This window comes from Salvelinus sp. IW2-2015, linkage group LG24 (assembly GCF_002910315.2).
Source record: "Salvelinus sp. IW2-2015 linkage group LG24, ASM291031v2, whole genome shotgun sequence".
NCBI lineage: Eukaryota > Metazoa > Chordata > Actinopteri > Salmoniformes > Salmonidae > Salvelinus > Salvelinus sp. IW2-2015.
The window spans coordinates 5,014,012-5,028,192 of NC_036864.1; the positions used below are offsets into that span (position 1 = coordinate 5,014,012).

At 45.5% G+C, this 14,181-nt stretch overlaps 1 protein-coding gene across 1 annotated transcript in view; it reads right to left on the reverse strand.

Moving 5' to 3' along the window:
• Positions 1 to 1,004: 1,004 nt before the first annotated feature.
• Positions 1,005 to 14,181, reverse strand: part of LOC111951327 (cyclic AMP-responsive element-binding protein 3-like protein 2) — a 30,900-nt gene continuing 17,723 nt past the window's right edge. Inside the window, 12 exon segments of the mRNA XM_023969387.2 lie at positions 1,005 to 2,099; positions 2,225 to 2,459; positions 3,177 to 3,300; positions 3,540 to 3,614; positions 3,616 to 3,640; positions 4,291 to 4,359; positions 4,606 to 4,664; positions 5,499 to 5,645; positions 5,955 to 6,163; positions 7,864 to 7,939; positions 8,055 to 8,239; positions 8,477 to 8,708. Coding sequence (XP_023825155.1) covers positions 2,027 to 2,099; positions 2,225 to 2,459; positions 3,177 to 3,300; positions 3,540 to 3,614; positions 3,616 to 3,640; positions 4,291 to 4,359; positions 4,606 to 4,664; positions 5,499 to 5,645; positions 5,955 to 6,163; positions 7,864 to 7,939; positions 8,055 to 8,239; positions 8,477 to 8,708 — 1,509 coding nt within the window. The 3' untranslated portion in view covers positions 1,005 to 2,026.

The following is a 14,181-nucleotide window of genomic DNA, read 5'->3' on the forward strand; positions in this document are numbered from 1 at the left end:
TTGAGGTAAAAAGAGAATAATCCAGGCTGACAGTTCTTTCACAGGCAGGGACAGACACAACATTTTACAAAATGCACACGCAGAAATATGCATATACGCACGCACGATCACACACACACATCAACTGGACACCAGTTGTGTCCATAGACCCATTGTCCAGAGGCAGAGCTTTAATTTGTTTGAACATTGGAGTGTGGGTTAAAACAGCGATACTGGAAATTGTCTGATTTTTCTTTTTAAATACTCCAGTCTGAACTGAAACGACTAAAACCAGGTAGAAAGTGTGTAGAAACCAGTAGAACTATTTGGTGGATTTGGTTGATTTTGCAGTCTCATACCAGTGAACTCAACAAGAATATGGGCATAATGAAAAATGAGGGACTGTTGTTCCCTTGTCATATAACTAGTACATGTACTATCAATATAGCATTGTAAAAAAAATCCAGATAAACCTTTTTTTGGGGGGCCATTGTCACGCCCTGGTCATAGAGAGGCTTTTATTCTCCATTTTGGTTTGACTAGGGTGGGCATTCTAGTTTCTGTATTTCTATGTTTTGGCCGGTTATGGTTCTCAATCAGGGACAGCTGTCTATCGTTGTCTCTGATTGGAAATCATACTTAGGCAGCCTTTTTCCCTTTGGTGTTTGTGGGTAGTTATCTTTGTTAGTGGCACTATAGCCCTGTTAAGCTTCACGGTTGTTTCTTTGTTTGTTTTGTTGGCGACATTTACAATATAATAGAAAACGTATGCTCACCACGCTGCACCTTTGGTCTCCTTCCGACGACGGCCGTGACAGCCATGCAAATATTGGAGTTAAAACATTTGAATAAGTTGATTTGAATGGCTGGTGGCCAAACCTTTGGGATGGGCTTAGTACGACTTCTGACGCTTATGTCGTTATTGACTGACACATGCTCACAGTGAGTGAATGCGTGCTTGCAGTCTCAAACACACAGTACATGACTTCAATTACACTTCAAAGCAGGACAATCTTGCACGGCAGTTGATGCTTTTACTACGGAAAATATTTATTTGTTTGAATCAAAAACCAAAAAAGGACAGAACCCATAAAGACAAAGACAGGTCCTGTGGAGGCAAAATGTGACTCTACAGTTTATATGCAATAAATAAGAATAAAATGGACTCTTTGGGGATGCTGTGTGAGGGGATTGACTGCAGGGCCCAGGCCAAAGGAGAATGTGCTCATGGTTCTGTTCATCTGTGTGTATTTGGGAGACAGTGCAGGTGGTAGAGACTATGACCTAGCAGAAACATCATAATGGTTCATTACATATCACAAGGCCACCATTGTGTTTTTCTCCAGCAAGAAAGTATCTTCGTTTAGGAAACAACACATTCCCCCACACACATTATCTGGTATAAAGTACTTTGTCATAATGCTGTATTATAAAACGTGATTGTCTCAACATCCAACCATCGATCAACATCAGTCAACATTGTTTTTACTGACCTCATACATGCAGGCTGACATTAATATTTACAAAAATAGGATTTGCTACGAAGACCTTTGGCTTTTGATAGAGACTCAAATGTAAGGACATAGCGTGCTATTCTGAATCCATCCGGACTAAAATCAATAGGAAAAGAATACGGAAAGATAATAGCATTTGAGATACTAAGCCCCGTTACTGTGAAGACATCAGCGGAGTATTCACAGAGCCACGGGGGCCCATTCTCATAACACCACCATGGGAATATCACCATAGAAATACAGAACGAAATACCACTCACTCAAATATAACAGAGCATAATGGCTAGAGCAAAGGATATCATAAAATATATAAAGAAGTAAAGCAAATAGAGGCAAAAATCAAAAACAAAGTATGAACACAAAAATATATCAAAAGGTGGTGTACTTTTGGAATGGAATAAAAACACAATATAATAGAACAACTACATACGATAAAATAATAAAGATATCCAAAAAGATTCTATAAATACAGAGAGCCTCGTCTCCTGCTCCTGCAGAGGGAAGGTCAAAGGTGAGGGGGTCAGAGGTAGACCCTATGACGTCTCGTTGACTGTCCTCTCCAGCTCTATGATTTTAGTGCTGTCGTTCACCCTCTGCTCCAGAGACCTGGCGCAGAAGACAGACGAACAAATAAAAAACTACAACTACACTTTTACTGACATCAATACCCCAAAATCGTGTAAAAAAAACCTGTTTGTGTGTGTGTGTGCATGCGTACGTGTGTGTCTTACCTGTGCAGGTCTAATAGCAGGGGTTTCTGTGGGTTCGTATCACTGCTGTTGCTGAAAGGTGGGCGTGTCTCAGCCCGATGTGACTCCTCCCCTTTCGGCTGCTTTTTCTCAGAGCGCCACGCTGCCATGACAACCGTGGGCCTCTCCAATTGGTCAGGATAGTCCCCGCCCAGACCCAGAAGGTGTGGCTCGTCCAGCCCTCTCTCCTCATAGGACAGCAGGCTCCTGGACTTCACTGTGAAGGATCATGGGTAAAAAAAAAAATATAGAACCTGATCACATCATGTCCAGAAAGGAGAAAGTACTCAATGACATGCGTATCTTTTACATCTTTCTTTGTTGAAACGTCTTTTGGTTTTTAGGGACGGTATAATCCTTTGATGCGATCGTGTCTACTACTAATGCAATCCTACAACCCTCTTAACAATATGAAGTCTTATGAAATGGATTACACATTAAACCTAACCCTACCAACAGTAAACCTTGCTCTGTACATATCCTACAAAGCAGATTGTTCTGCTGTAGGGGCAGAGTGCCAGCAACACAAATACTGGGCTCTGTGGCAAACAGGCTGTATGTGGGAGGGAGAAGAGCTGTAGGGGAGCAAAGATCAATCATCATGAAATGGCTGCATTGCAGTTTAATCATGCTAATGATAGTCCCTCTGAATGGGAAATAATGACATTCAAGTGTACACTCTTCCAGGAGGCCACGCCAAAACACTCCAAAAGGTGTGTGTGTGTGTATGACTGGTATGATTACGAAACACTGCTAGTTTCTCAGCACTCAGATATTCAGAGCTAATGCCTCGCTAACACACACACATACACACACCCTGACACTGTAAAAAGATCAGCATTAATCCATGAAACATGAATGTGCAATGTGTGACTGACTGTGTGTGTGTGTGTGTGTGTGTGTGTGTGTGTGTGTGTGTGTGTGTGTGTAGTACCTGTAGCTGTGTAAGACTCCTGCATGGCCATGTCTCTGGAGAGGCCAGTCTCTGTGATGGAGGAGCAGGGACCCAGGCTGGAGTAGAAACTCCCTAGGAACACAGCAAAGCACAGCACCACTACCTAGACACACACACACACACACACGCACGATATGTTATTAGGCTCCACAGTCAAGCACTTACATGAAAAAGACAAGACTGGCTGCCCACAACAGCTGACACACAGAGCATGCAGGAGTTATATAAAATGGAAAACAAAAGGTTATCCAATCAATACGAAACACAAATGCGCGCTCGCGCACACACACACACACACGAGCACACACACACAGGGCTGAGTGTTGAGTTGGGGAGACTCACCATGAGGCAGGAGGAGGTCTGGGTGCCAGTGACTTTGCAGGAGCGGGGAACCTTCCCTGCCACCACGCCCTGCAGGAGAGTGCAAGCTGTTGTATTAGATCCTAGGGAAGAGGGACGAGGGGAGAGAGGGGGGAAGGGGAGAGGGGAGGAGAGGGGGAGGGGAGAGGAGACGAGGGGAGAGAGGGGGAAGGGAGAGGAGCGAGGGAGAGAGGGGGAAGGACGAGGGGAGAGAGGGGGAAGGGGGAGAGGAGGGGAGAAGGGGGGAGGGGAGAGGAGGACGGAGGGGAGAGAGGGGGGAAGGGGAGAGGGGACGAGGGGAGAGAGGGGGAAGGGGAGAGGGGACGAGTGGAGAGAGGGGGAAGGAGAGAGGGACGAGGGAGAGAATTGGGGAGGGAAGAGAGGGGGGGAAGGGGACGAGGGGGAGAGGAGAGAGAAGGTAAAGTTGGGGTCAGAGCTTAGTCATAGACACTCACACACATCCTGCCGAAGACAATACACACACACACACAGCTAAATAGACACACAGCTGAACAGAACAGCAGAGAATTACACACTTCACTGGACTAACATATGACTTCACAGAATGTTACACGGTGTGTATTCGTGCACAAACCCATGAAAACATAACAAAACATAACGCTCCGTTCGACTCAGTGAACTGTGTGATAATTTTACAAGGTTGGATTAATATTGTAGGAAAGGATGAAGCACGAAACATACCCTAGAGCACCATGTAATGTATGTCTCTTACTTGTTGGTACACTCCAGATTCTCCACTTTCCTGCGCAGCTCACTGTTCTCATTGGAGCAGTTCTCCACCCTGTGGACAATAGGGGGAATTACAAGATCAGTGACGGGTAGGCATAATAACTAGGGGAGACGGAAGGTACTACTGTATTTGTGTAAAAGCACCGTTGAGTTTAATGAATTGTCATTGACATAATAAAGTCTTTATCTATAGCATTGATAATGACGCTAATTAATTACCAAAGAAATAGGGGAAAAACGCATTCCCAAAGCAACACATTTGATTTCTAGCTGAATGAGAACATCATGAAAGACTCACTTCTTCTCCAGGGCGTCCATGTACTCCTTCTTCTTTCTGCGGCTCTCTTGAGCAGAGATCTGAAAGAAAGGATGTCAAAAATTACGCCAAGTCATGGCTCACGGAAGTATCACTTTAATGTATCACTCTGAAGTGTGTTATTATGTCTGGCACAGGCAGAAATAGAAAGTATTAAATATATGAGTGAGCATTTCTCCTTTGCCAAGATAATCCATCCACCTGACAGGTGTGGCATAGCAAGAAGCTGATTAAACAGCAAGATCATTACACAGGTGAACTTTGTGCTGGGGACAATAAAAGGCCACTCTAAAATGTGCAGTTTTGTCACGAAACACAATGCCGCAGATGTCTCAAGTTTTGAGGGAGTGTGCAATTGGCATGCTGACTGCAGGAATGTCCACCAGAGCAGTTGCCAGGAAATCGAACGTCCATTTCTCTACCATAAGCCGCCTCCAACGTCATTTTATAGAATTTGGCAGTGCGTCCAACCAGCCCCACAACCGCAGGCCACGTGTAACCACGCCAGCCAAGAACCTCCACATACTGCTTCTTCACCTGCAGGATCGCCTGAGACCAGCCACCCAGTGAGCTGATGAAACTGAGGAGTATTTCTGTCTGTATTAAAGCCCTTTGTGGGCAAAAACTCAGTCTGATTGGCTGGGCCTGGCTCCCCAGTGGGTGGGTCTGGCTCCTAAGTGGTTGGGCCTACGCCCTCCCAGGCCCATCCATGGTAAATTAAGAATAGGGCTTAATGAATTTATTTCAATTGACTGATTTCCTGATATGAACTCTAACGCAGTAAAATCATTAACACTGTTCCATGTTGAGTTTATATTTATGTTCCTAATTGTTGTTTGACATTTCAAATCACAAATCGTAATCACAAGTCCCACCTTGTTCTTGATCTTCCTGCGTATCTTCTTCAGGGCCTTCTCCTCCGCCTTGGACAGAGGCAGCTTGGTGGGAACAGGGTAACCCTCGGCAACCAGGGTTCTCCTCTCTTCTTCTGTCAGCAGGAGGGGGCCAGAGCCCTGCAACTTCTACGGGGAGAGGAGGAAGTGTCATCAGAGCCCATCAGATAAACTGACATACTGTATCTTGTTTCAGTGACTTCCCTGTATCTGTTCTCTGAATAGCTCCATTGCTCATTCCTTCCCTTTCATGAGGTCGTCACTGATCTGACCAGGTTGGATTGGTGAACGCAATACGGTGATAACCTCGCATTAACTTATCCAATCTCTCTCAGATCAGTGATCACCTGAAGGAAGGCTGGAAGGATTCATATTATGCCAACAGGGTCCTTGTATCTTTTCAGTGAATCCCTGGTCGCCAGTCTGTGTTGTACTTACGTGTGGGGCGGTGAGAAGAGGGGAGTTGGACAGGGAGGAGGGTGTGCGCTGAGACACCTTGAGGCCGGCCTGGGAGGGCGCAGGGCTGAGGGGAGAAGAGGGGGTGGAGGGGCTCTGGGGGGTGCTGGCGTGTACCGGGCTCTGACAGCCCTCTGAGTCACTGCTGTGGGAGGAGGGAGGGGTGGGTGGCATCTGCAGAGACTCCAGACCTTGTGAGGGGAAACACCCACAAACAGGTTACACGCCTGCAAAACGTTCTCCAGAGACGATCAACACTAACATTTACAGACTTTGCACATTGGATTGTACTTAATGTCAACATCATCCATCAGTGGCTAGAAGGGATCCTCAGAGCAGCACAACACTGATCCGCCTGCATAGTAACTATACTGAACAAAAATATTAAAAAACGCAACAAATTCAAAGATTTTACTGAGTTACAGTTCATATAAGGAAATTTGTCAAATTGAAATCCACTTCTTAGGCCATATGGATTTTACATGACTGGGAATACAGATATGCATCTGTTGGTCACCTTAAAGAAAAGAAAGTAGGGGGGGTGGATCAGAAAACCAGTCAGTATCTGGTGTGACCACCATTTGCCTCATGCAGCGCGACACGTCTCCTTCGCATAGAGTTGATCAGGCTGTTGATTGTGGCCTGTGATTGTGGAATGTTATCTCACTCCTCTTCAATGGCTGTGTGAAGTTGCTGGATATTGACAGGAACTGGAACGCGCTGTCGTACACATCGATCCAGAACATCCCAAACAGGCTCAATGGGTGACATGTCTGGTGAGTATGCAGGCCATGGAAGAACTGGGACATTTTCAGCTTCCAGGAATTGTGTACAGATCCTTGCGACTTGGGGCCGTGCATTATCATGCTGAAACATGAGGTGATGGCGGCAGATGAATGGCACGACAATGGGCCTCAGGATCTCAACATGGTATCTCTGTGCATTGAAACTGCCATCGATAAAATGCAATTGTGTTCGTTGTCTGTAGCTTATGCCTGCACATACCATACCCCCACTAGGGCACTCTGTTCACCACGTTGACAACAGCAAACCGCTCGACCACACAATACCATACACATTGGTCTGCAGTTGTGAGGCCGGTTGGACGTACTGGCAAATTCTCGAAAACAACGTTGGAGGCGGCTTATGGTAGAGAAATTAACATTCAGTTCTCTGGCAACAGCTCTGGTGGACATTCCTGCAGTCGCTCTCTAAACTTGAGACATCTGTGGCATTGTGTTGTGTGACGAAACTGCAGATTTTAGAGTGGCTTTTTATTGTCACCAGCACAAGGTGCACCTGTGTAATGATCATGCTGTTTAATCAGCTTCTTGATATGCCACACCTGTCAGGTGGATGGATTATCTTGGCAAATGAGAAATGTTCACTAACAGGGATGTAAACACATTTGTGCACAACATTTGAGAGAAATAATCTTTTTGTGCATAATGGAACATTTCTGGGATCTTTTATTTCAGCTTATGAAACATGGGACCAACACTTTACATGTTGCGTTTGTATTTTTTGAGAAAAAAAGAAGAAACCCGCACACTGCTCTTGATAGTATCACTGGTCTTTAATAAGCTTACGTATATGACCGTCGTCAGAGCGTTCGTATTTAAAAAAATATATATTTTGGACACACCATACACATTGTCAAATACTTAAAGTGTGCTTGATTTATCTTCAAAATGTATCTTCAAAATGTATGCACGCATGACTTTGGATAAAAGCGTCTGCTAAATGGCGTATGTTATACGATTATATTATTTAATGAGGTGGAAAGAGTCAGCACAGTACTTGACACGTATATTTGACCCAGGTCCAGGGACTACATACAGAGAGGTTATGAGTAGTGTGGTAGTACGATATGGTGTGTGTCAGGTCTCACCTTTAGGAGACAAGTTGAGGAACTGGTCCACCTCATGAGGCTCCAGTTTGATTTGGATCTCACCAATCTCCTTCGCCTAGACAATCAGACAGCAGAGAGAGACGTTACACACGCGCGCAGACCTTTGTGTGTGTATTTGTGAGTACATGTGGGCCTGTCTGAATGTGCTGTGGCTCTAGACGTCTTCTTACCTTGTTGGCCTTGCCCTGTGTGGCCGTCTGTGGGTTGGGCTTGGGGGCTGGTGGGGCCGGGGCCTCAGTGATGTGGCCCTCGGGGGCCTGGGAGAGGGTTAGGGCGGGCAGCAGGGCTGGAGGGTCACACAGCAACACCTCCATCTGTTCCTCCTGCTCCACGGGCCAATCCTCACCATCTGATTCTAATAGAGCGAAACAGACATGACACATCAGCATCAGCACGGTCACTTAGATACTGTACGTACTGTTTCTGTCTTGTGTGGCCCTGAATGTACTAATGCACATAGCTCCACATATCTCTGTATTGCCACCCTCTTTTGTTATAGATACCGCAGATATCCTACACATTACAATACGCCATGTAATCTACAACTGTCCCTGAGGCTCAAAAACCCTCCCCTCTGTCCTCCTCCTCTCACCTGCATCACTCCCCTGCTCCCCAGGCAGATGTGAGACGGGCGACTGGGGCCGGGAGTCGCCACACAGGGAGTAGGAGTGCTCCGCCTGGATGTGGGGCGGCAGCGGGGAGGACGGGGTAAAATCATCCCCCTCATCCATGGCCTCTCCTTCCCGGCCGGACAGGAAGGGGTCGCTCAGCAGCTGGCCCAGCAAAGCATCCTGGGAGAAGTCATCCAGGAGGTCTGTGAAGTGCTGTTAGAGGGCGAGTGGGAGAAATATGGATGTTCATGATAGATTGACAAAAGACACATAGGAAACACAGACTTGAGGCTAAGAGCACAGACATGATACCATCTAGTCATCACACTGTCTAGTTATTACACCATATACCATGTCATTATTATATCATATATCTGTCACTGTAGCTAATTTGTAATTACTGCCTATGAAGCTCTTTAATGGCTATCAGCACTTGCCTTTGAGGAAAAGCCCCCCAGGCCAGCAACAAACAGCCAATCATAGAGCTGTAAAATCCCCTCTCCTCCTGTGACAATAGAGGCTGATATCGCTCCCACCAATCAGAGCGGCCGTATCTCATCATCCCATCTCTCAATGTGGTGAGACATTTTGACTTTTGAGTAAAGGCCAAGACTGACAGCCACCTTCTCCACTTCTCCTTTCTTTCTCCATTCCCTCCCCCCATCCTACCCTCAGAACATTCCTCCATTCTTTCTCCATTCCCTCCCCCCATCCTACCCTCAGAACATTCCTCCTTTCTTTCTCCGTTCCATCCCCCCATCCTACCCTCAGAACATTCCTCCATTCTTTCTCCCTTCCATCCCCCCATCCTACCCTCAGAACATTCCTCCATTCTTTCTCCCTTCCCTCCCCCCATCCTACCTGCAGACATTCCTCCATTCTTCTCCTTCCCTCCCCCCATTCCTACCCTCAAGAACATTGCCCTCCATTCTTTCTCCCTTCCATCCCCCCACATCACTACCTCAGAACATTCCTCCTTCTTTCTTCCCTTCCCCTCCCCCATTCCTAACCCTCAGAAATGTCCTCCATTCTTCTCCATTACCTCCCCCCATCCTACCCTCAAGAACATTCCCCATTCTTTCTCCCTTCCTCACCCCCTCATCCTACCCTCAGAACATCCCTCCATTCTTTCTCCCTTCCATCCCCCCATCCTACCCTCAGAACATCCCTCCATTCTTTCTACCTTCCCTCCCCCCATCCTACCCTCAGGACATTCCTCCATTCTTTCTCCCTTCCATCCCCCCATCCTAACCTCAGAACATCCCTCCTTGCACATTCCTTCCCCTCTTCCTTTCTTGATGTGACCCCAAAAAACTCTAATTCTAAACCAACACTGCTTGGGACAGGTTAGGACAGGCCTCTCGACCTCAGCTGTTCAGACGCTCCAATGTTTCTTCCCCTCTCTGCCCCCCCCGCTTTTTAGATTCCCTACCTCTATGTCATCATGAGGACCTTCGGGTCAAAGACGTCAACTCAATGAACTGAGGGAGCATTCAATGTGTGTGACGGTATAGTACCCTGCACTTGAAAGTCATTATCAGATGGGTGTATACTATTTAACTATCTACCTCTATACCTCTTTCTGCTTTTCAGGTTATGTACTTCTCTACCTCTCTTTAACATGACTAATTAACGCCTATCAGCCAGCTGGAACAGTAATAATGGTCGGACTAGGCCATATTTTTTGTGGCTAATAGCTACATTGAAACAGCTTGCATCAACAGTAGTTCATCATGTCTTCTGTGAGCCAGTGGAGGACAGGGATAATACAGTATATAGCCTAGCCTTACAAGAAAACTGTTGAATAGAAGACAGTCGCCCGTTCGCGAACACAAAAACGTGCTTTCGGTTGGTTTCACGCAATGATGTACAGTGCCTTCGGAAAGTATTCCGACCACTTTACTTTTCCCACTTTTTTGTTACATTACAGCCTTATTCTAAAATGGATTAAATAAAATAAAAAAACTCCGCAATCTACATACAGTACCCCATAATGACAAAGCGAAAACAGGTTTTCAGAAATCTTTGCAAATGTATTAAAAAAACAAAAACAGAAATACCTTCTTTGCATAAGTATTCAGACCCTTTGCTATGAGACTTTAAATTGAACTCAGGTGCATCCTGTTTCCAGTGATCATCCTTGACATGTTTCTACAACTTGATTGGAGTCCAACTGTGGTAAATTAAATTTATTGGACATGATTTGGAAAGGCACACACACATGTCTATATAAGGTCCCACAGTTGACAGTGCATCTCAGAGCAAAAACCAAGCAATGAGGTCGAAGGGATTGTCCATAGAGCTCCGAGACAAGATTGTGTCGAGGCACAGATATGGGGAAGGGTACCAAAAAATGTCAGTAGCATTGAAGGTCCCCAATAACACAGTGGCCTCCATCATTGTTCAATGGAAGAGGTTTGGAACCACCAAGACTCTTCCTAGAGCCCTCCACCAATCAGGCCTTTATGGTAGAGTGGCCAGACAGAAGCCACTCCTCAGTAAAAGGCACATGACAGCCCGCTTGGAGTTTGCCAAAAGGAACCTAAAGGCCTGTCAGACCATGAAAAACAAGATTCTCTGGTCTGAGGAAACCATGATTGAACTCTTTGGCCTGAATGCCAAGCTTCACATCTGGAGGAAGCATGACACCATCCCTACGGTGAAGCATGGTGGTGGCAACAGTACAGAGAGATCCTTGATGAAAACCTGCTCCAGAGCGCTCAGGACCTCAGACTGGGGTGAAGGTTCACTTTCCAACAGGACAATGACCCTAAGCACACAGCCAAGACAACGCAGGAATGGCTTCGGGACAAGTCTCTGAATGTCCTTGAGTGGCCCATCCAGAGCCTGGACTTGAACTCAATCGAACATCTCTGGAGAGACCTGAAAATAGCTGTGCAGCGACGCTCCCCATCCAACCTGACAGCGCATGAGAGGATCTGCAGAGAAGAATGGGAGAATCTCCCCAAATACAGGTGTGCCAAGCTTGTAGTGTCATACCCAAGAAGACTCGAGGCTGTAATCACTGCCAAAGGTGCTTCAACAAAGTACTGAGTAAAGGGTCTGAATACTTATGTAAATGTGATATTTCAGTTGTTTTTTTTTACTGTTTTTGCTTTGTCATTATGGGGTATTGTGTATAGATTGATGAGGGGAAAAAAACAATTGTATCAATTTTAGAATAAGGCTGCAACCTAACAAAATGTGGAAAAAGTCAAGGGGTCTGAATACTTCTCGAAGTCAATGTATACAAACCCTGGATTGCTGATGCTATGCATTGGCCATTGAAAGGCTTTGAAGCCACCGGTCAGCCATATTGTCACTCCCCAGTAGGAGCAGTCCTCCATGGAAATGAATGGAATTCTACACTATTTCAATTACATGTTTCAAGGACAAAATTGCATGTATTTAAGTATTATTCTGTTGTAGTGGGGACAGTAACATTATTATGAATTTGTATGTTCAGCGCACATTATATACAATTTAAAAGTATGCATTTAGGTGTCTGTAATAGAATAAACGTGGCTAAAATGAATGTAGACAATGTATCTCTATACCTTCCAAAATATTAACACAGCACCGCCTCAGTCATCTAGTGTATATATTCATCATTGATTTCCCTGCCTCCGCACGCCCAATTCTGGTGAGTTCAACGCTTAATTTTGTTTCTCTCTTTACTGAGGCCTGGGGGTGTATTCAACCGTTAAAGAACCAAACAGAACGAAAAGGGGCGGGACCTACCTGAATTTGTCCAATAGAAACTCTTGTTTTTGGTGCAAAACCTTTCCCGTTTGGAGTAAACGGTTTCTGTTACGAAACGTTTTGCAACAGATTAAATGTTTTGCAACAGAATCGGCGTAATGAATAGGCCTACACCCCCTGGTTAGAGCTCTAACTAGGTTCTGATGCAAAGTATGGTGTTATTCTAGAGTTCAGCACTGATATTTCGCCGAATTTAAACAGTGGTAGGATGACAAGGATCATTTTATCGTTCCCGCTCTTTCTGGTGTACAGTCCTCTGTCACTGAGAATGTCACCCATTTTTGCATCAGACCGCTGGATGGATTACAYGTAACAGAGTTCTGTGTTCTGGACTTGTATTGAACTGCATTACAGATGTGGGATCTGTAATGCAATTACAGGCTCAAAATGGCCAGAAACAAAGCAAGGTCTTTCTTTCTGGCCATTTTGAGCCTGTAATCGAACCCACAAATGCTGATGCTCCAGATACTCAACTAGTCTAAAGGAGGCCAGTTTTATTGCTTCTTTAAATCAGAACAACAGTTTTCAACTGTGCTAACATAATTGCAAAAGGGTTTTCTGATCAATTAGCCTTTTAAAATGATCAACTTGGATTAGCTAACACAACGTGCCATTGGAACACAGGAGTTATGGTACAATAGTCATTTACAACATTAACAATGTCTACACTGTATTTATGATCAATTTGTGCTTTTGAAAAAATTTGCTTTTATTTTAAAAAACAAGGACATTTCTAAGTGACCCCACACTTTTGAACGGTAGTGTATAATGTGTGCGTGCGTGTGTCAGAGAGTGGGGTGATGTTGTACAGTAGGGAACAGCGTTACTGTAGAGCTGAGGAAAAGGGAGGAGGGAGGGATGTTTCAATGTGTTGCTCATTAACAAAGATCCACAGAGACAACAACCTCATGACGAAACTAAGGCCTTTATTAAAATGATGGCAACCTCAACAACTTCCACAGCTGCTTAGATAGAAAACAGCAGCCTTTAACTTCCTGTTTAAAACTAAGACGAAGAACGGCAGACATTTAAAGTATGCACATTATTCAAACGAGTAGGCCTACAGATTTCACAGTAACGCTAAGAAGCATTACTCCGTAGGATTTGGGGCCAACCGTTCAGGTTATATTGCAGTATCCTGGACACCACTGAGTCAGCCAAACAGTTACGTTATTGTCCTGATCCCACCCAGAGTTCAGTTCCTTAACGAATAACCTTCACCTGCTCTAGACTACAGTTCTGTCTCCGGGCAGAACTCACAGACCTGAGCCAATAGGAGGATTAGCCAGACGGGGCCTGTCTCTAAACTGCTACAGCAGGGGATAGGAAGCATCTGGAGAACGTGGTAGCATCTCAGGGAGTGGGCAGAGAAAACACTTCATGGATATCATCTAGTTGGAAAACAGAGAGCAACATTCAGAGGAAAAGGGTGGAATGACAAATAGGAAAAGAGAAGACAGCAGGTGGAAAAGGTGATGAACACCCTGGAGAATGTGGAAGGAGTGAGAAGGAGAGGGAGACGGAGAGAGAGAGAAAGAGGGAGGGAGCGCAAGGAGAAAGGGAGCGCAAGGAGAGAAGGGTAGAGACTCAGGAGTTATGTGGGTATATTAAGGAGTAGGAATTCAGATCCTTTCAGGCATGCCTCTAAACAGGGCCTGGTGTGTGTTTAGTCCGTATGTTTATATTAACACCACACACACAACATGGGCCTCTCGTTAACTGTGTCTAAAAAGTGTCCCGCCCTGCATCTGGCCTGTGCTTGGGTAGGGAGAAGGAGAGAGGGCTAGAGAGGGGGAAGGGGAGGGGAAAGAGAGGAAGAGAGAAGGAGAGAGGGGGAGAAATTGGAAGAGAGGTGAGGGGAGAGAGAGGAAGTGATGGTTACAGAAGAGAGGTGAGGTGAGAGGGGAGAGAGGGGTGAGGAGAG